General features: G+C 35.5%; 1 protein-coding gene across 2 annotated transcripts in view; it reads right to left on the reverse strand.

Annotated features, from left to right (window-relative positions):
- Nucleotides 1-2,701: 2,701 nt before the first annotated feature.
- NAMPT (nicotinamide phosphoribosyltransferase) overlaps nucleotides 2,702-26,220 on the reverse strand; it is a 36,979-nt gene continuing 13,460 nt past the window's right edge. For both annotated transcript variants that reach the window (XM_055283604.2, XM_055283605.2), the window contains 7 exons: nucleotides 21,708-21,866; nucleotides 21,013-21,149; nucleotides 16,280-16,505; nucleotides 14,494-14,613; nucleotides 7,334-7,474; nucleotides 6,025-6,159; nucleotides 2,702-3,891 (listed from right to left, as the gene is read on the reverse strand). In XM_055283604.2, the coding sequence (XP_055139579.1) occupies nucleotides 3,781-3,891; nucleotides 6,025-6,159; nucleotides 7,334-7,474; nucleotides 14,494-14,613; nucleotides 16,280-16,505; nucleotides 21,013-21,149; nucleotides 21,708-21,866 (1,029 nt within the window). In that variant the 3' untranslated portion in view covers nucleotides 2,702-3,780. The remainder of the gene's footprint in view (nucleotides 3,892-6,024; nucleotides 6,160-7,333; nucleotides 7,475-14,493; nucleotides 14,614-16,279; nucleotides 16,506-21,012; nucleotides 21,150-21,707; nucleotides 21,867-26,220) is intronic.

The following is a 26,220-nucleotide window of genomic DNA, read 5'->3' on the forward strand; positions in this document are numbered from 1 at the left end:
CAAAGACACTATTGCCTCATTCTCTCCTCCCTTTTCACAACCCACATTCAAAGAGGTATATAAGGGAGCTTCTTTCAGAAATAAGCCTCTTCTACTACCTGTAAAAGAACGTGTCTAGGGCACCAATTATTTCCAGGTGGCTAAATCCAGTAGCTGTTTTAAATTCTTCATCCTATTTGATCTCTCAGCAGCATTCAACACCTGAGCTGAAAAATGTTTCCTCTGGCTTTTGTGACTTCACTCCTTCTGGTTGGAACTTTCATCTCTTTAGATATGCTTGTCATTTGGTCTGCTCATGTTCTGCCACTTAACCTTCAAGAGTTACTCATGGTTTAGCCCTAGATTCTCTTTATAGTCTGTAGCAGAGATCAGCACACTTTTCCTGTGAAGGGCCTCACAGTAAACTATTTCAGTTTTTACAGCCATAATTTCTCTGTTGCAACTAACCAGTGTTGCCACTGTGGCATGAAAACAGCCAAAGGCAATAACTAAATAAATGGGTGTGGCTATGTTCCAATACAATTATTTACAAAAACAGATGGTGGGCCGGATTTGGCCCACGGCCTGGGGTTTGCCAACTCCTGCTCTATACTCTCCCTAGAGAAGTATCCTTTACTGTGTGCTTCCAAAGATGTATACCTTCCAAGGTATACATCAGTCATACCTTGAGGCCCTTCTGTCCACAAATCTGTATCAATTGCCTACTTAATACCTACATTTAGATATGTCAAAGGCATCTCAAGCCTTAACACAGGAATCATGCTCTTTCCTCTCAAATCTGGTGTCCCTCCAGTGTTCTTCCTTAGTAAAAGGCACTGTCATCTACACAGTTGCACCAAGCAGAAAAGGAGTCAACTTTGACACTTGCCCTTCTCTCATCTTCTACTTCTTTGAACTGGAGGAATACTTAAAACAGGTAGGCCTGAAAATGGCATTACTTGAAGCACACAAATTTAACACTTCACTAATAGAGCTAAACTTTATTTCCATGTTTATTACATGTTTATAAGTTGATGTTGAGTACATATTAGAATAGACTTAACATACAACTTGGGAGAAAAGCTGACATTCTCCACTGAATGGATTAAAAAGGAATGTAAAACTACAAAAATACTTAAGTGTGAGTTCTAAATTATGGCAAACAGAACAATAAATACCTTGCCATTTTTCTTTCTAATTTTCCAAGATAGATTTCATTATAAAAATTGATAACAATTTAAGAAGGGAAAACAAGGGATGCTCATAAAAACCATTTTACTTTAATTATAGGGTACAAATAAGAGTCTTAACACAGAAATCCTACCTCCTATTTAAAATATAAATACTTGATATAGTCAATCAAGAGGGATTAATTATTGTCAATTGAAAATCTAATGACTTAAATCCATAAATGCCATTTGCTTTTGTCTGGAAGAGTTAGACTGATTTAAGGGTGACGCACAGCAGAGTTCTAGTGGACATTCGTGTTAACCGTTTGGTTCTCAGAATGGAGATGGCCAAATACCAAGTGCTTAGTGACAGAAAGTCAGAATTAATCAGTTCCAAGTGACTAAGAGCCAATAGAATTAATCTCCATCTCCTGATTTATGGTTGTGAACAAATGGATAGCTTTCTTCAACTGCAAGTTTCTAAATTAAACTCTATTCTGAAGCTGCTGAAATTCACAGAACACAGAGAATACTGTCTGTAGTATATAATTTCAATGTTTAAACACAAAATTACAGGTGATTATCAAAACTATTATTGGTAATAGTTTGATTCTTTACACGCCCCTTAGCACATTTTGTGAAGAAATGTGTTTTTCTTAATACTACTCTTTACTCAAATACATTAAAAAATCATTTTAAAATTATTTTATACCATGGATTACAGAAGACTCTTACTAAAAGTGAACAATGCTTATTATCTCACTAAATGTTTAAAGAATCATCTGAAAAACATATTCTTTCTAATACCACTTACAAAAAACATTTAATGAAGATAACTCACTTCTAATTAGGTTATTCTAGTGATAAAACATTTTCTCATGTAACTATTTAAAACAGATTTATGGCTTTTCAATTTTTAAAATTTCACATTTAATGTCATGTTAAAAACTTTTCTAAATCAGTCTTCCAGTGTCAGATTCTTAAGTGAGAAAAAAGAAGACAAAAGAGGAAAATTCCTTATCAATTATTTAGCCTCCTCCCTTCCCTAGAAACCAACATTTCCCTTTAAATGCAAGGCACACTCCTTTTCTTAGAACAGAGATCAGGAAACTTTTTGTGTGATTTTGTGTAAAGGGCAGGTTAATAAACATTTTGGGCTTTGTGATTCTCATTTGGCTTCTATTGCAGCTGTTTACCTTCGGCTGGAGTAGTGGGAAAGCATCCATAGACAATCTGCACTTATAAAAAGGAGTCCAAATTTGGCCTTTGGGCCATAGTTGGCCAACCGCTGCCTCAGAAGAACAGATCTACATATATAAAAGAATCATTCGAAAGAAGCTGGTCTCTAGTCAGATGTGATGTCTGATTCAGAATCTAGTAGCTAATCACTCTAGAACATTTTGATGTCAAGCACTTTGAATTTAGCCAACTTAAGATTCTTCTATTGAAACACATGTCATGCTTTTCATTGGAGATAATTTATCTTCATTTAAGAATGTGCTTCAGTATTACTTATTGAGGGCATTCAGTTTAAAATTAATAAATGATGTCCATACAATTTAATATCCAATTTAATTTTTAAAAAACTTAATAAAAAATATAACAGAATTGAAACATTTAAGATAAGTACACTCACTACCCACTCCAGTAATTCATTTAAGTCATACCAACTATAGAATATGAAAAATAAATTCAGAAGTGTAATTACTTTAAAATACACTACTTCCACTTTTTTAAGTATTTTACATTTCTGTATATATTCTATAGTGGAAGCAGAAATTCTCTCTAAAAACATTATCTCCTTAAAATCTTGAGGTGCATATTAGAGCCACAGGCAATCTCTGACATATAAAATTGCAGTACAGGCCTTTCAAATTTGGCATTTCACTGGTACAATACAACAACCAAGATATATAATAACTGTACAGTGCCTAGACATTCCAGTAAGAACCATTATTTTCTTTAATGTAGAATGATTAATATATATTGTACAAGGGGCAGCGAGGTTAGTAATTCTATAGGGTATGTCCTGACATAATTTTCAAATTGTACAATAACACAAACAACTTTGTTAAGGCCATGTTTTATTTGCTGATTAATGGACAAAAGGCAATGTAATTTATTTTCAAGTATTTTCTTGAAAGTCTGTGCTCATAAAAATCATGAAAAGTTGGAAAGACTGTTAAATCACTGAAACTTTAAATATATCTTACACAATCTTGTTTGTACAAAAATACAAGTTAAATATAAACATAAAGCAATCATGGTAATTTTATGCAAATCTGTTTTATGTGATCATCAGTTATATATAAAAGTTTCTCAGTTCTGTTATTTGTGAAAAGATCAATACCAGATTGAATGACTACCTATTGGCAAAGGGCCCTAAAAAGCTTACTTTAGCACTAATCTTTTACATGGTTAAGTGCATTTCCTAATTTGAGATCACCTAAACACTGGAAAAGAAAAAAAATGAAAGGGCAGTATGTCCATAAACCAACAAATAATTTGGCTGTAATGTATCATAAAACACAAACCCCACACATCTGTACAATAAACATTATGTATTACATACACACAGGTATGTGTGTGCATGCACATACACACACACACAACACACACCCAGTCATAAAGCCTAATGAGGTGCTGCTTCCAGTTCAATATTCAGCTGTGCATTTTTTCTTATTTCATCAAATGAATAGCTTTTTGTCACCTTGCCATTCTTGAAGACAGTATGGAGAAGATCCTGCATAAATGGAAATTTCATGATTATATTACATTATTAGGCAAAATACCTAAATCTGGGTTTGATGAATTAGAATAACCAACCAGTCAAATACAGAGATGCCAATGGTGTTCAAATTGTGAGATGATTTGATGCATAAAAAATGCTAGTGGAACAAGGTACTATCTAAAATGGCCAATCACTGAATTGCCTGGTATGTAGAAATATTTAACTTCTATGAAAAGGAATGACCTCAATACTACATTCTTAAACCAGTTTTCTTAAAGGAAAACCAAGAAACCTTTGTTTCCCTCAGGTTTGAAGGAAGATGCCTGGGTGCCTAGGAGAACTGTAGCTGTCACTGACAATCATTGTGACCGTGCAGCAAAAAAGCCTGGTAAACCCTGCCTTGTTCCTGGCCAACAAACTCAACAGTGATTAAACTTATCAAATGGAAGTTTAATAAATTTGCTAGTACTAAATTTGGGTCTAGAAAACCCACAAAAAGCCAAAAACCAATCCCAAAACAGAAACAAAGAAAAACAAGTATTGCGTTCTTGACTAATGCATAGTGACTGGGTTAAAGATTCTGTTTATACTCCAAAAGTCGATGATAAAGGTAATCCACTTAATCCAGACAAGAGTAGCAAAGACAGACTGAAGAAATTAAATTCCCTTTGGGTCTGGTAAAGCCACTCCTGTCTCACTAAGGAGATACCTGCTTCTGGTTTCTCTCTGAAAAATCCACAGAAGTAAACTCAATTTTCCACCTAGTCTGAAGATTGAGGTGCATATGACATTATCTAATATTTTTGTCACTGTGTTGCTTCAAACCACAGTGCTTTAGCTGTAGCATTTTCTTTCATAAATTTAAATTTAAGAGAATACTAGTTCCTACTCTTAAATCAACTTGCCTAGATGATTATGAATTGATTTTCTAGTTCATTCTAGTATCATTCACATACTCTTAAATCAGTGTCTTTTAAAAATCACACTTAGATTTTTACTTTTAGTTTGAAGTGACTTTAGCTCATCTAGGATAAACTAAATCTGCTAAAATCTTAGTAGGTACAAGAGTTACACAAAGCTTACTCAAAGAATTGCCTAACAGGCTATATAAAGGGATCTAATTCTAAAAGTTTGATTTACAAACATATTTTTTCATTAACGGTAACAAAGTTACTTCAATTCTGGTTCAAAACCTTAAAAAATATAAATGTAACATGTTATAAGCAGTAATTGTGATGTAGTGTAAAGAATCAAAATAGGAAGTAATAGTGCACTCATGTTTAGTGTAATTTTTTCTGATAACATGAATATTCATGAATAGTTCTGTCTAAAGTTTTTTTTGATGAAGTGGCTTAAAAACCAAAAATTTTTTAACTTGAGTTCAGAAATATAAATGTACTTTTGTATGCTAAAGACCATTAGATCATATGAACTACTTTAGTATACTGTAAATTTTTCTTTTTTTTTTTTCTTTTTTGAGACCGAGTCTCGCTCTGTTGCCCAGGCTGGAGTGCAGTGGCGCAATCTCGGCTCACTGCAAGCTCCGCCTCCCGGGTTCATGCCATTCTCCTGCCTCAGCCTCTCCGAGTAGCTGCGACTACAGGTGCCCGCCACCATGCCTGGCTAATTTTTTGTATTTTTAGTAGAGACGGGGTTTCACCGTGGTCTCGATCTCCTGACCTTGTGATCCGCCTGCCTCGGCCTCCCAAAGTGCTGGGATTACAAGCGTGAGCCACCGCGCCCGGCCCAGTATACTGTAAATTTTTCTAGTTTGGTTGACTTGAATCAGAAAACTTGGTTAAATCAAGGTTTCACCATTTATTATGTAATCCAAATCAAGTCACCTTGTTTTCACATTTTATATTAAAATAACATAGTTTGCTTTTGGATAAAGTGTATACAAACTTGCTGTCAATCACTATACTTATGTAATCTTTCTCCCTATGTATACACAGGCCCCATGTTTATGACGTAGAAACTTGTTTTGTATCTTATTTTGGTAGGCCAGGTCAGCAATTGGACATTTTATAATAAAATATAATACTTTGTCTTCCACAAAAACAATAACATAAAAACCTCCTTTCTTATTAATTTGGTGAGCCAACCTACTATTGCTTAAAAAAACCAATCAGCATAGATACATACATGACCATATTCCTCAAGGTCTCCTTTTCCTTCCTCCAGTGTAACAAAATTCCCTGCTGGCGTCCTATGTAAAGATAATCGGCCCTTTTTGGACCTTTTGTTGGGATCAGCAACTGGGTCCTTGAACACGTTAATCTGAAATCCAAATTAAGAAAGTTAGACAAATAGAAGACTAATCATCAGAAATGTCTAAACACTCCCTTACAAAAAAGCATATACATAATTTACATTTAAGTTTTAAGCACTAAATAGGTATAACTGAACCAATCCACATCTGGCTTTCAGAAACATAACACTTTAGCCTGTTTTGAAGGATAGTCATTTGTAATAAAGAAAAAGTATGATATCTTGGATATCCTTTTCGCCACTGAAGAACACCTAATACTCCATTTGTAGGAAGTCTGTGAGGATTCTAACATGTGACCCATAAGGTATCTCTTTTTATATTACAAACTGCCTTTAAACTGACAGCACAGCATGTACATGCTGTTGAAGAAAAGCCCAACTATACCAACTACGTGAAAACCACACACACAATCTTCGGAGAGGGAATAAGAATATTACTAAGGTAAAAGCTTTCCTATTTCATAACGTATCCCTCTTTTGGTACTTTTTACTTTTGCCTTGTTATTGTCAGAAGCAAAAGACTTGGAGAACCTGAAAACAGCAGAGTGTTTCTGCATCAGAAAGGTAGGCAGCAAAGAAACAGAAACAAGTGGCAATGGAACAAGCAGCAACAAATGAGTCAATCCCAGAACTTCCCAAAGAAAGATCAAAGAGTAAAGCAGGGAATCGACTCAGGTGTTCTCAATTCTTAGCATCCTTCTGCCTCTGTCCCTTGGCTCTATAGAATCTCCAGCTCTCAAGACGTTACAAAGAAGCAAGGGGGGTTGTTGCTCAGTTGCCTAGCTGTTCTATGGCTACTTGAACATGACTGTGGCATAACAATCCAAACCTCCTATTCTACCTTCCTGTAACAGTTTGGTCAGTGATTATATACTTGCTTGTCTTTAATATATGATGGCTAGGTAAGCTGACATTCCCACTCAAATATTACTTTTTGATCTAAAGGTATAAATGGAGGCAGTGGGAAATGACTGACCTGTATTATCTCTCTCAAATCATTTTTCCTTATTGTTCTTCTTTTTTCCAAATCTCTGTCTCCTTAGGTCTGTTATTACCTAATATCTCCCTTCTTTCCTTAACAGTCCAGGGCTACATCAATCTTTGACAAATGCACTCAATAACCACATTCTACCTAGATACATCAGGAAGGTACTAACACAGAAGTAATTAAAAGGTGACATACCCCAAGGCCATTAGTTACAACATAACTACACTTGAAGGAACAATTCAAGAGATCTCTTGTTAACTTCTGTAGCAAAGCTCCACCAGAACCGAAGGCAATATTTTCAATACTCCACTTTTTTTGTTTCATGCCTTCTACAATCTAGAAGATTAAAACAAAACAAAACAAAACCAAACCTTAATTTGGAAGAGAATGGAGATTATTTTCAAGGGACAATATTGATGAATGAAGCATCCAAGAGCTGTTTTATAACACACACAGTCAATAAATTAATTATAGCCCGCATTTTGTTTTTAAAGACCCACCCACCCCCAGAAGATGGATATGTGTGGAAGGAGAGGATTTCATGCATAGTTCCTGAATCTGCATTGCTGTCACTGTGGTTCTGGTAGGATTCGGGGAGTGAGAGAAAGTGAGAAAAAACTAGCTATAAATATCTAAGATTACTTGAGTCAACTTCTCTCATTCACCTCTTTAAGTTATTGTCCAGATCTCAGCAACACAAGCAATGGGAGCCAATTTACTAAACTCTAGGAATGACTGTAATCATCACTAGTAAGTCACAATACACCATATAATTACACGTCATATATAATGGAACATGTAAGAATCAAAAGATATTGGTGGCAAAAGAGTATAAAATACTTCTCCTATACAATAGTTGGTATACTGGTAGAGTCATTTTACTCTGGCTGGTGCACCAGTGCCAGAAACAAAATTATGCACAGATGCTGTGGGTGTTAAGATTTATTACTGTATCATTTTTGGGAGAATGATTAGTTATAAACCAGCTAGAGAGACCTGTATGAACAGTTCTAAAAGAATTCTTTCAAGGGACATACAACTTTAAAGATGTGTTTACTACCAATGTCATTTGTATTTATTTCACCAAAGTCAAGTTTATTTACCTAGCATCTGCCTTCTTAATATATTCAATCACTTTGATGATAGAATGTGGCAAGTGAAGTTTGGTAACCATTTATTTCATGAGAATAGTCAAACAGAAAGCAATTGGAAAGGCTGGCTCTGTTTTAAACAGAACTTTCAGAAGTTATTAGAAAATCATAAGTGTAACAGCCTTATGTGTATCAAAGTTACCACATTCTCACCAAACAGTCTCAAATTGACTTTTTTTCTTTGTTTTCAACACTGCAAATGAAAAAACCCAATAAATCCCAAGCAACTTCATTTTTAAACAAATCTACATTTTTTTAAAAAGCCAACCATCTAATTTGAATCAAGATGAATCTAGAAGAATCAAGATGAAAACATAAAACTTATTTAAAAGTGATTCTTTTAGGATGCACGCAAATCCAGTGTCATGTCTTTATTGTACCTGAACCTAAAGGTACCCAAGGCCCCTGAGTTCAGGTTTTCCTTTAAATAATTGTGAACAAAGTGAATTTCAATACAGAAGAAATGCAAAGAGTAGAACAGAAAAGGGGAAGAAAGGGAAACAGGTAGGTGGAGGGTAAGGTAAAATATAGAGAGAATAGTTTCTGACCTGTCACCTCATTTTAGATATGCTTCAGAGGCAACAACAAAATGAAATAACAAAGAACAGTATCGTCTAATATCGTATCACTGTATTTCAGGCCAAGTTTCTTTACCAAAAGTTTTAAAATTTAGACAATTTGGAGTTAAAGTGAATTTTGAGTCTGGGAAGAAAAACATTTAATACATGTGAGACTTCAAAGAAAGCTTCCTCTTGCCAACTCTGATAATGCAATACTATGTTAATGTTTTAATAAATCACTCCAATAGAAGTTTCATTGATACCCAAGAAGACTGAATCCATAACTGAAACACAATAGAAAAAGAAGATAGACACTCTGTATTTTGTCCAACACAAAAGATATTTTCCTAAATAAGCAGTTTCATTTTGGTACACAGTGCAAAGTGAAAACCTAGAGCAGGGTTACACTGTAAACCTCATGGGATGTCACAGGGGTGACAGGCTGAGTAGCAAAGTCCAAGAGTGAGGCTGACATCAAGAAAGAAAACCATTGTTCCAAATAAAGGAAATTTTTCATTTTATCAAAATTACAGCATCTAATTTACTATACATAGCAAAACTGAATTCTTTTTCCTGCTTCTAAGAACATATTTTTCATACCAATGAATGTAAAGAAATTACAAGTACAGATGGTCACAAACATACAATGGTTCAACTTAACAACGGTGCAAAAGTGATTCGCATTCAGTGGAACATCAATAAATTACTTGAGATATTCAACACTTTACTATAAAATAGGTTTTGTGTTAGATGACTGCTCAACTGTAGGCTACTAAGTGTTCTGAGCACCTGTAGGGTAAAGGAGGCTAAACTACGAGGTCTGGTAGGTAAGGTATAATAAATGCATTTTCCAATTAAAAATGGGTTTATTGAGACGCAACCCCATGCTAAGTTGAGAGGAACATCTGTATTATCCTTTAGGTACACCAACAGGCCCAGCTTTTTAAAGGTATTTTTCTGGCCAGGCGCGATGGCTCACGCCTGTAATCCCAGCACTCTGGGAGGCCGAGGCAGGCAGATCACCTGAGGTCAGCAGTTCGAGACCAGCCTGGCGAACATGGTGAAACCCTATTTCTACTAAAAATACAAAAAATTAGCCAGGTGTGGTGGCACACGCTTGTAATCCCAGCTACCCGAGAAGCAGAGGTTGCAGTGAGCCGAGATTGTGCCACTGCACTCCAGCTTGGGCAACAAGAGCAAAACTCCATCTCAAAAAAAAAAAAAAGAGAGAAAGATATTTTTCCTTCCTGAGTACATCTGCATTAACACAAAACGATTCAATCCTCTAATTGTTTTAAGTTTCACTAATGCCAAAGGGTATTTATCTCAATATCCTTGTTTATGTAGTTTTTATTCAGTACAGTTTTGGGCTGATTCTCAACTATAAAGATGCACATACAGGCTGGGAACGGTGGCTCACACCTGTAATCTCAGCACTTTAGGAGGCCTGAGTCAAGGAGTTTGAGGCCAAACAGTTGAGACTGTTTCCCAGACTGGGAAACAGTGAGACCCCCATCTCTACAAAACATTAAAAAAAAAAAATTAGGTATGGTGGCAGACACTTGCAGTCCCAGCTCCTCAGGAGGCTGAGGTGGGAGGATCACCTGACCCTGGGAGGTTGAGGCTGCAGTGAGCTGTGATCGCACCACTGCACTAAGCCTGGGTGACAGACTGAGACCCTGTCAAAAAAAAAAAAAATCGCACATACATTCATAAAGTTTATATAAACAAGGAAAGAAAAAAAGGAAAAGAAAGCCGAAGAGCTTTGATTTTTGAAAGGAAAGTTTGAGTACCTGACTGAACAACCCAACTTGAACTCCATTCAACTTGCATGAACAATCCAACAGCTGACTGCCGGAACAAGGAAAAGTAGACATAGCAACAGGCAGGCTAATGGGATTTCTGAAACAGATACAGTACCCTGCCATGTTCTTTCACCTGCAAGGGGGAGGAGTGTGTGTGTGTATACACCTAAGTGCTAAAGTGCCTGAAAGACACCTGGGAACAGTACTTAACTGACACCAAGGTAAGAGACTGTCAGTTCAGCTGAGCTAAGGGGAAAACAGCAATTAGGTGTGCCAGCTGAGATTGCTGTGTAAGGTCCTCCCCCTTCTCCCTGCAGACTTTTCTTCTATTTCTTTTTTCCTTTCTACATGAAAGCCCCTATGTCCCAACACCAAATGTCTTAGCTGAAGGAATTCCCACTTCTCTTAAGCAAGGCAGTTTGGAAGAGGTAGTGGAAGAAACCTCATCTCTGTTATTACAAGAGATCTGTTCCAGACACCTCATATTGGAACTCTAAATACACATCACCGCAGAAATACTGTTTGATTTGGAAGTGAGAAGTATTATGTACAACAATCTTTGGAAAACTGCTATAATTTGGGTACTGACCTTACTCTAACTCCAACAAACTCTTTCAAACAAAAAAAACCTTGTGTTTCATAGCTGTAGATACCATCTGAAATTGGTATACATCAAAATGTCAGTGGTTTCTGAATGCAAATGGCATACATTATGTTACTGATATTCTACAGAGTATTTTAGGTGTTATGATGAAATTATGGCCCTTAAGAACCTTATTTAGTAAACGAGGCAAAAACTTTAAGACAATACAGGCATACTTTGAAAATACTGTGGGCTTGCTTCCAGACCACTGCAATAAAGCAAGTCACGGGAATTTTTTGGTTTCCCACTGCATATAAAAGTTATGTTTACATTACATTGTAGTCTATTAAGTGTGCAATAGCATTATGTCTTAAAAATACATACCTTAATTAAACATACCTTAATTAAAAATACTTTATTGCTAAATAATGCTAATGGTCACTTGAGCCTTCAGTAAGTCATCTTTTTGTTGGTGGAGGGTCTTGCCCTGTTGTTGATGGCTGCTGACTGATCAGGGTTGCTGAAGGTTTTGGGGTGACTGTGGCAATGCCTTAAAATGACAACAATGAAGTTTGTCACGTCAATTGACTCTATCACGAAAGATTTATCTGTAGCATGCGATGCTGTTTGGTATGATAGCGTTCACCCACACAAGAACTTCTTTCAAAATTGGGAGTGCATCCTCTCAAACCCTGCTTTGGTTTTATCAACTGGTTTTACTGATACTCGAAGTCCTTTGTTGTCATTTCAACGATGTTCACAGCATCTTTGCCAGAAGTAGATTTCATCTCAAGAAACCACTTTCTGTATCCACCCATATGAAGCAAATCCTCATCTGTTCAAGTTTAATCATGAGACTGCAGCAATTCAGTCAGATCTTCAGGTTCCACCACTTCTAGTTATCTAGCTATTTCTACCACATTTGTAGTTACTTCCTCCGCTGAAGTCTTGAAGTCAAATCAAGACTCAGTTATCTGTGAAGGTTGGAATCAATTTCTTCCAAACTCTTGTTAATGCTGACATTTTAACATCCTCCCATGAAGCATGATGTTCTTAGATGGCACCTAGAATGGTGAATCCTTTCAGCTACACTTAAGAATACATTTCTTTTTTCTTTTTTTTTTTGAGATGGAGTTTCACTCTGTTGCCCAGGCTGGAGTGCAGTGGCGTGATCTTGGCGCACTGAAGCCTCTGCCTCCCAGGTTCAAGCAATTCTCCTGCCTCAGCCTCCTGAGTAGCTGGGACTACAGGCATGCCTCACTCCACCCAGCTAATTTTTGTATTTTTAATAGAGACGGGGTTTCACCATGTTGGCCAGGATGGTCTTGCTCTCCTGATCTCATGATCTGCCTGCCTCAGTCTCCCAAAGTGCTGAGATTACAGGCGTGAGCCACCACACCCAGCCAAGAATATATTTCCTAAATAATAGCACCTGAAATTACTCTTTGATCGATAGGCTGTCGAATGGACGTTGTGTTAGCAGGCATGAAAAACAACATTAACCTCTTTGTACATCTCCATCAGATCTCAGATGCCATCTGCAATAATATTCTGAAACAATCTTTTTTTTTTTTTCCTGAGCAGTCGGTCCCAACAGTGGGCTTAAAATACTCAGTACACTATGATGTAAACAGACATGCTGTCATCCAGCCTTTGTTGTTCCATTTATAAAGCACAGGCAGAGTAGATTCAGCAAATTCTAAGGGTCCTAGGATTTTCAGAATGATAAATGAGCACTGGCTTCCACTTAAAAGTGACCAGCTGCATTATCCACTAATGAGAGTGTGTCCTTTCAAAACAGGCGTTGACTTCTCTCTAGTTATGAAAGTCCCAGACAGTGCCTTCTTCCAATGGAAGACTGTTTCCTCTACATTGACAATCTGTTGTTTAGTGTAGTCACCTGCATCAATGATCTTAGCTAGATCTTCTGGGTAACTTGCAGCAGCTTCTACATCAGCACTTGCTGCTTCCTTCTGCACTCATGGAGATGGCTTCTTTCCCTAAACCACAGGAACCAACCTCTGCTAGCTTCCAATTTTTCTTCCGCAGCTTCATCACCTCTCTTAGCCTTCACAGAATTGAAACAAGGGCCTTGCTCTGGATTAGGCTTTAGCCTAAGGAAATGTGGCTGCTTTGATCTTCTGCTCAGACCACTCAAACTTTCTCCCTATCAGCAATAAAGCTGTTTCACTTTCTTATTCATATGCTTAGTGGAGTAGCACTTTTATTTTTCTTCAGGAACTTTTCCTTTGCATTCACAACTTGGCCTGTTTGCCTTAAGAGGCCTATTTTAGCTTTCAGCATGCCTTCCTCACTAAACTTAATCATGTCTTTTGATTTAAAATGAGAGGGATGTGACTTTTCCATTCACTTGAATACTCAGAGGCCATTGTGGGGTTATTAATTGACCGAATTTAAATACTGTTGTGTCTCAGGGCATAGGGAGACTTGAAGTGAGCAGAGAGAGAAAGGGAATGGGTAGCTGGTGAAGGAGTCACAACACACACAGTATTTATCAATTAAGTTCACTGTCTTATCTGGGTGTGCTCTGTGGTGCCCTAAAACAATTACAGTAGTAACTTCGAAGATCACTAATCACAGATCACCATAACAGATATAAAGACAAAGTCTGAAATATTGTGCAAATTTACCAGTATGTGTCACACAGACATGAAGTGAATACATGTTGGAAAAATGGCACCAACAGACTTGCTCAACACAGGGTTGCCACAACCTTCAATTCGTAAAAAATGCAATGTTTGCAAAGCACAATAAAATGAGGTACGACTGCATAACACTTACACTATTTGGTTAAATCTAATACTGATGACAGTCAATGCTTAATTTAGAAGAGGTGACAGCTATTCTATAATTTCTGAAAAAGCACCCATTAATATTATGAGTTTTACAGATTTGTAAAGCTCCAATCTATGAAAACTCAGACCTATGCCAGCAGAGTCAAGGCTTTGTTTTATATTCCAAGGAATATTTCTTGACTGACATTTTCTTGTTTCACAATGATACTTCTTTAGATTCATCATTCAGGGTGACCAATGACAACTGGAAGAGTAAGTATGGCTTGGCTGTCACTTCTGTATTTTAAACTACTATTATTTCTAAACTTTAAGCAACGCACAGAGATTTATACCAACATAAACACAAAGACTTAAAATTGTATTTATATTGTGTTCTTTATCAAATATAAACAAACTTTATAAGAAATGCCTTATTGAAACTTTTAATATAAAACACATACCTCTTGTAAGGTATTAATATCTACTCCATCCCCTTGAATAACTCTAAGATAAGGTGGCAGCAACTTGTAACCCTTTGAGTTCTCAGTAACAGGAAACTTCTTACCTAAAATCTCCAAAACCTATATGGAAAAATACACATGCAACACAAATAACTAAAGCTGAAAACAAGTATAAGAGCTTTTCAAAGTTAAATGATTTTGCTTTGATAATCGAGAATGTAAAAATTAACTACTTTAAAAATTTTATAACACTATGTATATGCCTTCTAAAATTTGGTCCAAACCCTTTAAAGTACATTAAAAACAAGCATGTTATTTCCTATGAAGTGAATTCACATCATAAAGTGGCTCAAAAGTTTTTCCCCTTAGACCTTTAAAATTACATGGATTCAAAAAAAAATCCTTAATATTAAATAAGTATATTTTAAAGAAGTATATAATGCATTATTTAACAAACTCATGATTATACTTTTAATTTGGACTTATTCTGCTTGTGCCCAATGACTTTGGTTTTTGTCTGATATAACTCCAACATGAATCCAGTTCAATTACAAAGTTCAGGGAAACTGTGATAGGCAGACACAGCATCTAGAACCCATAGTCTCTAAGTTCTCCTCTGCTCTTAAAGCCAAATTGCACAATACACAAGCCATCTTACTCATTCACTAACTACTAAAAGTTTTGTACACCAATTTAAAATTTCTCAGAAAGCTTGGTCATATAAACAAAAGAAATACTGACATTCTCTTCCTACAACAATCATTTCTTTTTCCTAAATAAACTGATTAAAGATTCTAACAACGAGAAAATTCCCCATTGATGAAATCAGTTTCTCATAACTAGCTGTGTACTTTTTTTATTAGGTAACAGTAAAAACATGAAACCTATCAAGTTTGCTAAAATCAAATATTGCAGGCTAAGACAAGACTTTCAGATTGGCCTATCATTTAATAGAATAAGAAAAGACCTCCTTAATTCTGCGTTTCCCTTTCTTAAGGGGTAAGTATCATCTGCTCATTAACTGAGAAACGGTGTGGTCAAGTAGCAAGGATGCAGCCAAAAGACCTACACTGGATATCTGGCTCCTCATCTTTCATGTTGTGCGACCTTGAGCAAGTTACTTTAACCTTTTTAAGCCTGTTTTTTCTTCTGTAACAGAGACAGTAATATTTATCACTTTTTTTTGTAGAGATTAAATGGCGTATCTTATGTAAATCACCTAAAATATTTTTCCAGTAGTAGGCATCTAATAAGCCTGCTATTATTACTTTTTGAAGAAGATAAACCAAGTCCTTGAACATTAACAACAAAAAGCAACACTGCTACATTATGAATCAACAGTATTTCTAAAGAACCTCCACTTGAAGAGTATTTTTGAATTATTTTTATTTAACATCACCCTGTTCCTATTTCTTCTGTGCTAACAACTTCAAAGGTCTAGCAGTGACTTATGCTGAAAAAGAAACAAAGTGCAAATAAGTTTGGTGCCCAAATTATAGGATTAATTAAAATGGCAATGCTGTTAATTAATTTTGCAGGTAAGCAGAAAAGAAAATATCTATTCAACTGTCTAACTGACAGTAAAATAATCCATAAGTCTTGGTATCCTTCTGTGCTATTACTGTGTGATCTCAGGCAAATCTATTACTCTCTCTGGGCTGCAACTCTAAAATAAAGGGGACTGGTCCACACAGCTCTGAAATTGTGTGTATGTAAATGAAAAGTAGTATCGATGCAGCTGCGCTACACAGGGATTCTAATGACAAAGTTACATATGAAAATTTACCTTTAACACAGTGTCAAGAGGGTTTCCAGAATCAGGTCTGATTATTAGTGGTGCCTCTGTACTTCTCGATACTATTAAATGTCTTAGATCTTCACCCCATATTTTCTCACACGCATTATAAATGTCATAGCTATCGCTGACCACAGATACAGGCACTGATGAAAACTGTGTTACAATATGTTCAAAAGCATCTTTTTCATGGTCTTTCCCCCAAGCTGTTATGGTACTAGAAAAAAAAATGAAAACACAGATTTACTTAGGCAGACACATGATCTATCCCTGAATCACCTTTAATCATATCTCATGTTTACTATACCAAACCATCAACATCACAGAGAAGGTGAGTGACTTAGTTTAACGAACATACATCGTAAGGCAAATGAAGTAGCTGGGTCAACCATACCTTACCCAATTAGTTTTTAACACTGTAAGTAGCCTTACTCCTCTTCAACGATTAAGTTTCTAACCTCGTATTTTCAACCAATTATCTGTGTGTGTGTGTGTGTGTGTGTGTGTTCTGGTATTCCTGAATCTACTCATTTAAAATCAGTCTAACTAAAAAGCACTTGCTGAGTGCCCTTTATACTGTATGTCAAGATGTTAGAATGAATACATACTTCCATTATTTTGTTAGGCAATGAGAGCACCTGGCTCCCTTCTGTGAATTTTTGAAACTATATACCAATAATAGTACAGACATACATTTTGTTTTTTTACCTTTCAAAATCTTATAGAGGCAATTATTTATACTATACCATACATACATATAGTCAACTACCTGTTATATTTTCAAGTGGCTAGTAATAGGAAGTCAAGTATTTTGTTTGTAGATTATCTACTATGAATTAATATATGCCCAGGGAATAAGAATTCAAATAGTTTAAGCAAAACATAATTAAGACGGAAAATAAAGTATGAGAGTTTCTATTGGATAAGAATGGTTATAGTGATTTTTACAATGTCCTTAATATCAGTTCTTACGGGATAGATTTGTATTTAATATGTAATTATAGATTGGGTATCGCTTATTTGTAATGCTTGGGACCAGAAGTATTCTGAATTTCAAATTTTTTCAGATTTTGGAATATGTGCATTATATTTATCACTTAAGCATCCCCAGTTCTGAAATCTGAAATGCTCCAATGAGCATTTCTTTTGAGCAAAAAGTTTCAGATTTTGGAGCATTTTGGATGCTCAACCTGTGTAAATATTTGTTAATACATAATGTAAATAATTTTAAAAGATCTCAAACAACTTAATTTTGAAAATTACCATTTAATTATGCCAAGCAATTGGTCATTCTCCCTAATTTTCTAGTCTGTCTCTAATCTGTTCTCCTCAGTAAATAATAAAAAGATAGCACATTCATTTATTATAAAGCCCAAGTAGGTATAAGTTCAACTCATAACTGTTGAGTCAGACTTTAGGTCTGAAATAATCACTTTATACAATGTGTGTGTGTGTTTTTTTAAAGGACTAGAGTTATAACCTTTTCCCATACTGTCAATAGTATACCTGGGGTAGTGCAGCATGTACATTTCAAGATTGTAAAGACTACCACCCAGAATCCAAAATTGAGAGAGAACCTATTTATATAAAACTCATTAGTGAACACTCTTCTTAACAGCTACAGAGGCTGCCAGTAGCTATGAGGTCAATTCTCTACTTCATGCATCTGTAGGCCAAATGGAAAATTAAGGTATGACTGAAGAGAAGCTCCTCTTCATATTCAGGTCTGCAACTTTCCTCTTTAAAAAGGAGAGAATTAAGATCAATGAATACCAATACTGGAGAACTTTACAATGTATGAATTAACTCCTACAGTTAAGGGGTCACTACTTACAACGTTGTATCAATACGTCACCTAATGATCTACTTGTATCATGTCTAGCAGACTTCACTGTCTCCATCTTACTTGCTTTCTCCAAGACAACTGAATTTTCCTGATGCTTTCTCTTGACTTCAATGACATCTCCCATGTTTCACCTTTTTTTCCCTATTTCTATGGTTCCCTTTTCAGTCTTCCCAGATGCTGTGCTTTCCTTCTTCACACTAACCTGTCAAATGGCAATATTTCTCATGGTTCTGACTTAGGCACTTGTCTTCTGTAACACCTTGTGTGAAACACTCAAAAGCTTAAAAAAAAAAAAAAAAAAAAAAAAGAGTCCCTGCATGAGGGCTTCCAGTATCTGTATCTTAGCCTCTGTTTTTCTTCCAGGCTCTGGATCTACTTTGTTAGAAAGTTGAATATCTTCATCTCAGCATCCCACAGATACTTGCTCTGGCACGTTCTGTCTAGTCCAATCACAACCTCTATTCTTCTAGTACAGTATGTGATATATGAAGATCATAAATAATCAATGAATTCTACCAATGCCATAAATCCTAATTTCAAGCACCAAATTAAATTTGATACCTTTCCAAAGTGTGAGAAAAAAAGCTTCTGTAATTAAATATTTCTAGGTGCAGATTCATCCATTAAGATACATACAATAATGGTAAACCTCTAAATTTATAGAGTTCTCTTATTTTAAAGTTATTTTAGATAGTGGCTCATTTATCATCAATGACCTTGTTATGCTGGAGATGTAAAACTTTAGCTCCTCCTTTTGTTTGGTTGGATGGAGGAAATGAAGAACAGAGAGATAAGTGACTTGCCCAAGGCCACCCACTATGTCAGCCGGAAGGTCACCCAGGTTTCCCAACTTTCAGTCCAATCCTCTTTTTGCTATACTATGCTGTTGTTTAAAAGACATTCTATTAAGAACATGTGAGGCATTTGAATATATAAGGAGTCAAATTTTACAAATGCAATGAATGAGACCATAAAAATAAAATGGATTTTTATCCCATGCCCACATACAGTATCCTTTTCATTTTAACAAGAAAGTCCTAAAGAAGATAATCCTAAAGATATTATCCTTGTTCTCTGTATCATGATGTTACTACTTTGAAATAACTATCAACGAAGAGTCTAATATGTGCATACTATGTTAGATTTTTAAAAGATGTACGTACATCTAAGGCCAAACTAAAAATAACTCTTAAAACTTTGTTAAAGACACTCTTATTTTCCCAGTTTCCTAGTCTTGAAAGTTGTATGTAAAAGTGTTCAACAAGGCCTTACTAATACAATGCTCATAAACGTCAGCGGAATCTATTTTCTACTGAGTCCCAACTCAAATCACCAACTTTGAGCAATTTTATCTCCCAAGCCATTGCTCATGTTTACCTATTTCTTTCTATTTATTTAGCACCTTGGTCTGGCCTTCATTACCTTAAGACTGTTGGAATAGCTTCCTATAAAGTCTACCTTCTGGTTTTTCCTTTTTTCAATCCACAGGATAGACATCCTGCTATAAAAAAGTCCCCTAAGATATTTATCTCATAACATCACGTCTTTGCTCAAAAATGTCAGTGCCTGCTTCCATTTGAAAATGCCTAATTTAGAATACCTAGCATGATGTGCACATAGTTAACATTCAATGTCAAAATATGAGGGCCCTTACTAACCTGAACCTGTCTTCTCAGTCTCCCCTATGCTCCCTACAAAATTTGTGTTTTAGCCGTTATTCTCTAAACACATTCTCCTTCCTCTTTCATTCTTGCGCTTTCATCACAATGCTTGATACAAGATAAGCATGCAATAAATATTTACTCAGAGAATGAATAAGTGCCCAATATTGGCTATTAAATTTTACCAATCCTTCAAGAAGTGAAGATTTTGTATATTTCTATAAAAGCTTTCTTGATCCTGCTAGTGAAATATGATCCTTCCTTTCCTATTGGAATAGGATTCTTCCTCTCCTTCCCTTGCAACACTACAGCATTTTAATTGTACCTCCTTACGAGGAGTTAATTAATAGAGCAGACTATTACTAGTGTATTATTTTCATCCTGAGGATAGGGTCAGTTTTTTAAAAATATCCTTCTAACCCTTGTTGTACCCAGTAGAGTGCCTTGCATATGAACACCAGTCAACTAATATGCCTCAAATAGTAGCAACAATAAAGCTTAGCTTGATTCTAAACTCACTGCTGGTTTTAGCACTCTGCAATTTTAAGTATTAGCAGAACTTAAACACTCCCTAATGATTATAGTAAATAATTTTGTTATAAAAGCCAGTGATAAGGTTTGACAAACACTTAAAAAGCCTGATTTACTTTTAATGAAGTTAGCTCTAGGACCAGAGCAGCTGCAGTTTAGATTATAATTTCCTTCTTGGGTAACTGGAGATGGTTTAGTGAGAGCAGACAAGGAAGCGTAAAAAGAATCTGAACACCCTTTCTTTCCTCAATAGGTCCTGCTTTCTCATCTACAACTGAAGGTAGAGTACAGATGACAATTTCCAGGGCAAATATAGATAAGGTCATGTAGGAGGACAGGGAAAAGGCAAAAAGTGGCTGGTACTTACAGTGACTGCTTCTAAATTTAATGAATAAAATCTACCTACATATGACAATACAGTAATTGAAAAAAAATTCCTTACAAGAAAACTTCTATGGCAATATAAGTGTTGGAAAAAAGATCTTAAACTGTTTCTTCTAGGATGGATAAAATTTCTCTGCCTAAGACTAATGTTTATACTTTTGTGTAAATACTGAATTTGTGTTGCTGAAGTTCATGAAAATTTATTGTAGGTACCTGGCTCTGCAGTTAGGTAAAATGTCACTGAGTTACAAATACAAGAGTGAAAAAATTAGTAGTTTTAGAAAATGAATAGAATTTTTTACCTGTGTTCTGCTGCTGGAACAGAATAGCCTGGAACAGGATCTTTCGTTCCATAATATTTTTTAATTAGAGCAATTCCTGCTACTGTATCTGTTCCTTTGAAGTTAACCAAATGAGCAGATGCTCCTATGCCAGCAGTCTGGAAAATCAATCATAAACCAAAATCCAAAAAAGAGAAAGAAAAACCCACATTAATAATACCAGGATGCAGTCAACCACATTTAAGGAATATAGCATAGCTCCCATGAGAATTGTCTTTCTTCTTAGGAAAGTATTTATTATCAGACATAACAGTTCCTAATGACAAAGATTCAGTTTTTCCTAAATATTAAAAAAAATCAACTATTATCTCCTCAAAGAGACCTATTTAACAGTGTCCCACCCCCACTTTTCATCACTCTCTCTTCCCTTACCCTGCCTTGAGCTTCTTTATGGCATTATTTCACATCTGATAAATTATGTCTGTTTCTGGCTATCCATCTGTCCATCCATCTAATATATAAAGGACAGGGACATCTGTTGAAGGACATATCCCATGTACCCTGAACATAGTAGTAGGTACTGAATACGTATCTGTTAGTTGAATCTTTGGAATTTTAGAACCAAGACCAATCTCAATAACATCCCCAAAAGTTTACAGTGGTACTCTAACCAACAATCCACATTATATTAAATGAGTTTGGTTTCAGTTACTTACCTCTTGGGAAGAGACTCCTCTGTAGCCAAAATCATGTAACTTGTATTCCAGACCATCTAAGTTACCAGAAGTTTCTAACAAATATTTGGCCAATATTTTCTTCTGCTCTCTAGAATTTGTGGCCACTGTGATTGGATACCAGGACTGAACAAGAATAGTCTGTAGTAACAAAATTAACCACAAATATTAAGACATAAAATACTGCATTCTTCTTTCTGAGGAAAATCCTAGCTTTTTTTTTTTTTTGGAGGTATGTCCTGAACTTCCATACTATTAACTAGACACAGAACTGCACAGCAGGATGCCTGCTGTGTGCATTCCAGATGTAGTACATAGCTCAGCTCTCAAATCAGCAACAAAGAAGATAAGCACACCAGGCCCACATAGCAGAGAACTTCACATTATCAAGTTTCTATCCAAAGCTTCAAAGAAGCAAATAATATTTTGAAAGACTATGTGATAAAAGGATCAATTTTTAAAAAGTTTCATGATCTGTCATGGATCAATAGTTTATAAAGTACACTGAAACTTGGATGTTGAGGCAATGTCAAATTGCCCCAAGTTTCTAAATGCTTACTCTTCATTTCTGTATTTAATGTGGACTTGGATCAAATAGGGCATGGACCAGCATTGCTCCGTGGATTGCATTTTGACTAGTATTGGTCTAAGGAAGTTGTTCGTTTACTCCTCGAGGTAGTCTCAGATCTAATTTTCCCTTGGATTAATATGACAACTAATACTTGAAGCACTTTAGCTTACTACTAGAGAATTCTATTTGCTGAGTTATGCTTTATGTACTTAGCTTTTATCAAATATATAAGTATTTGATAAAATACTCACGTAAGTTACAGGAAACACTTCCGCAGATGTTGTATAATCAAGGTCACTGTCTACTTTGTAATTCAGTGACTATTAAGTTCCCAATGAGAAAATGAATTGCTGGCTTCCTATTTTCTGATAAGAGCAGTTCCTTGATTTCCCCTTTTTTCTTGGTTATCAGGAAGCTCCACAGAAAAGTCTGTCTAATCACAGCAACCGTAATAATGATCATGGCTTAGAAATTCACTTCTTCATTCTAAGATCATAATTTTCTATTTTCATTTTATAAACCAGATAGTATGTCATTAGAAGCAGCTTCAAATCTGTTTGAAAAAGAGCTGCTAAGATGATGCAATGTCTGTGCTGAACCAAAAAGATATTTATTAACTAAATTTCAAAAGCAAGCTTTTACTGAATACCAGCTAAGTGACGTATAAATAAAAACATGATTAACCTTGAACTTGCCAATCTAGTCATCTTTTTAAAAAACTACTTTGTAGCATTAGACTCCTGTGACTGATTAAATATGGCCTTTGCAGCTCTTCTCATCAAGAGATGGAATCTACTTTCTTATCCCTTGATTCTGTGCTGTCCTTATGATTTGCTTTTTACCAACAGAATGTGGAGAAAATCATGTGTGACTCCCAAGCCCCAGTTTCAAGAAGTTTTGCAGCGTCTACTCTCATTCTCTTAGAACCCCAAGACTAACATGCTCTGAAGAAGCCTCTTCTGCAGTGAGACCTGGTAGTCCCAGCTATCCGACCTGAGGCCCCACACATGGGAATGAGGCCATTAAAGGCTGTCCAGCCCTGGCTGAACCCTCAGCTAAATGCAGATGCCTAAGTCTAAGCAACACCAGCAGACGACCATCCAGTCAACCACAGAATCAGGAGAAATAATAGTTGTTTTAAGCCATTAAGTTTTGGGGTAGTTTGTTACACAATAGAAAATCAGTACAATTCTTAAACTCTATAACCAATCACCTCCAACATCTGACCATTCTGCTTCTGAAATTACTCTTTCAATTCCACTGCCAATGCCCATGATTATCCTACCTCTATTCTTTAGTCTAATTATTCTTCATATTGCCAGTGGTTATCATTCTAAAACAAGTTTTTTTTTTTTTTTTTTTTTTCCAGGTTGCATCTTTCCTTAAAAGCCATTAACGGTCATCTACTGTCCATGGGGCGAGGGTGGAGCTGATTCATACAGAATTTGAGAATCTTTGCCTTGCTTACCATCTAAAGGTTTATCTTATACATTTTTCACTTTTATGCTGCAGTCCCCATAGGACTACCTGTCATTCCTTCAGCTCTTCCTTCTCCTTATTAAAAGCTTATTTTCCATTTCATGATTCCTTTAGATAGAATTACCTATTTTCTGCTACCAACTTAGCACTAATTCTTAATGATATTAGTGGTTAGTTCAGAATGAATTGCCACCTCTCACTCAAAAGCCCTTTAAGTGAAACATCTTACTCTAACTTCTGTGTCCAGCATTTTTTGGGTACATAGCTGGTACTTAATCAATATTCACTTGTTGAATTTAAGTCAATCAGCTCTAACATTTAATTCAACTCAAATATTGATATTATATAGGAGTATGAGAAAGATATAAAACATAATGTGAAAAACTCTAGTTGAGTTATAAAGGTAGAAGATTGACCTTACCCCTCGAAAAATGCCAGGGAAGGAGAGAAATAACTATCAGACACAGTGATCCTTCACATCACCGTTTCCTTTCCATAGTCCAACAAAATCAGCTTAAATTATACTCTTAATAAAATCACTCCCCTTTTAAAAAGATCACTGTAGGTGTAAGCAAGGGAAAAAAAGGCAAGTTAGTTTGGGTTAATCCAAGGTCTAATAAAGTAGGCCTTGTTGGAAACTTTTCCAAAATAGCAATTTGCCCACACAAATCAAAATAAAATTATTAGTTGAAACTAAGACTAAAGGAAGTAAACCTGTAAATTTCCTTTCAGAAGTGTTTATTACAATGCTACCGTGCAGGATGCAGGATAAAGGCTTTAAAGAATGAAAAATGGTACGGTACAGCAGAAAAGGCACTGCACCTACTCTGTTCACCAGTCTGTCCATCTCTCAGGACTCAATTTCCCCATCTGTGGAATGACATTTGGTCAGTACAACCGTTTTTAAAATCATCTTTCCTTTTCTTCTTAATAGTAGAAAGCTCTTGTGTTGTTTTTTGGTGGAAGAGAGGGGTAAGTTTAGCCCACTACGATGGTTCCTCAGCCCCCTGGTAAGACTGAGACACTTTTGCAGAATTGTTATGAAATGTGAGAGGACTAAGGTTTCTTCTGGCACCAGTATTGAAATAAAACAACTCAATAATTTCAGTATTTTAAAATTTTGTGTGCTACTAACAGGTGAGTAACAATCAATAGTTATTAATAACTGTGAACATATACTGGGAAAGAGAACTGAAACACTATTTAGTGCTATTATTGAAAATGTTTTAAGTCAAGATCTGTTTAAAGAATATTTTCAAATTTGTAAATAACAAGTTTGTTGGGGATGGGAACAGATTTCAAATATAAGACGGTAAACTTAACATTGGGGACCGGTAAGAGTAGGATGAATTTCCTCTGTCCCCACAAGAGATGCAAAATATCTATGAAGAAGTCTATTCTGGAGATCTGATATGCAGAATAAACACATTAAAAAAAAAACAGGATCTATCAGAAACTACAATAACGGATAGACAGTATCAGACTATAAATTTTTATGCTTTAGCTATAATTGCCTATTTAGGACTGAAATAATATATATTAGTTTAAAAAAGGTAAACTCAATATAAATTGTTTCAGGTTATAAGCGAATAAAAGCAAGGGTCTACGTACTTCTTAAAAAACTGTATCAAACAGTCCCACATTAGATTTATGTTTAATAACTTTTATATATTTGCTAAACTACTGCTTTAAAATAATTGTTTTTTTTTTTTTAACTTTATGGTTTCCTAGTAGGATACACCAAAAATAATGTTTTTTATTAAAAATTTGTTTAAATTTTTAAAAAATTTTATTTAAAAAAATTCACTTTTAAGGCCAGTGTTTCTTCACTTTCAGAGGAAGGTAAAGAAAACTGCAATGACGCAAGGTGGAATGGTATCTAGTTCTCTACTTCCATAAATATATGCTTTAGGAAAGTTTGATTAGACATAAGGAAGAGTACTTACTAAATCTCCAGACAACTAAAAAGAACAATATGCAAAAGGTTAATCCATAGATAACAAATTTTCTAAGTTAGGTTTACCTGGTTGGGATCTTTGGCATTTAAGGTAAAAGGCTAGCCTAGATGATATGAACAACTCTTCAACTCTTGTGTTTTTGTAACACCATCCCCTCAAAATCAAATATTTGCCAGTACAAATACTATTTACAGCTGTACAGAAACTAGTAAGATACATTATCTTTTACAGTTCACAGTTAATTGATAGTTTTAGTATACGGTATACACTATTTAAAACCTTTATTTAACCATACCTTTTTTTGAGTCTATTATTAGTTAATGGCCCATAAAAAGTCTATTAATTTCCTGTCAACTTAGCAAAATGTGTTTCAAACACACTCTTGGAACTCATATTTCAATGTTTTCCAATTTTTATAAGTGAGCCTCAAATGTACTATTTTACAATATAATAGCAAATTACTTTAACCAATAAACTAATTAGTCAG

Source organism: Symphalangus syndactylus, chromosome 6, assembly GCF_028878055.3.
Source record: "Symphalangus syndactylus isolate Jambi chromosome 6, NHGRI_mSymSyn1-v2.1_pri, whole genome shotgun sequence".
NCBI lineage: Eukaryota > Metazoa > Chordata > Mammalia > Primates > Hylobatidae > Symphalangus > Symphalangus syndactylus.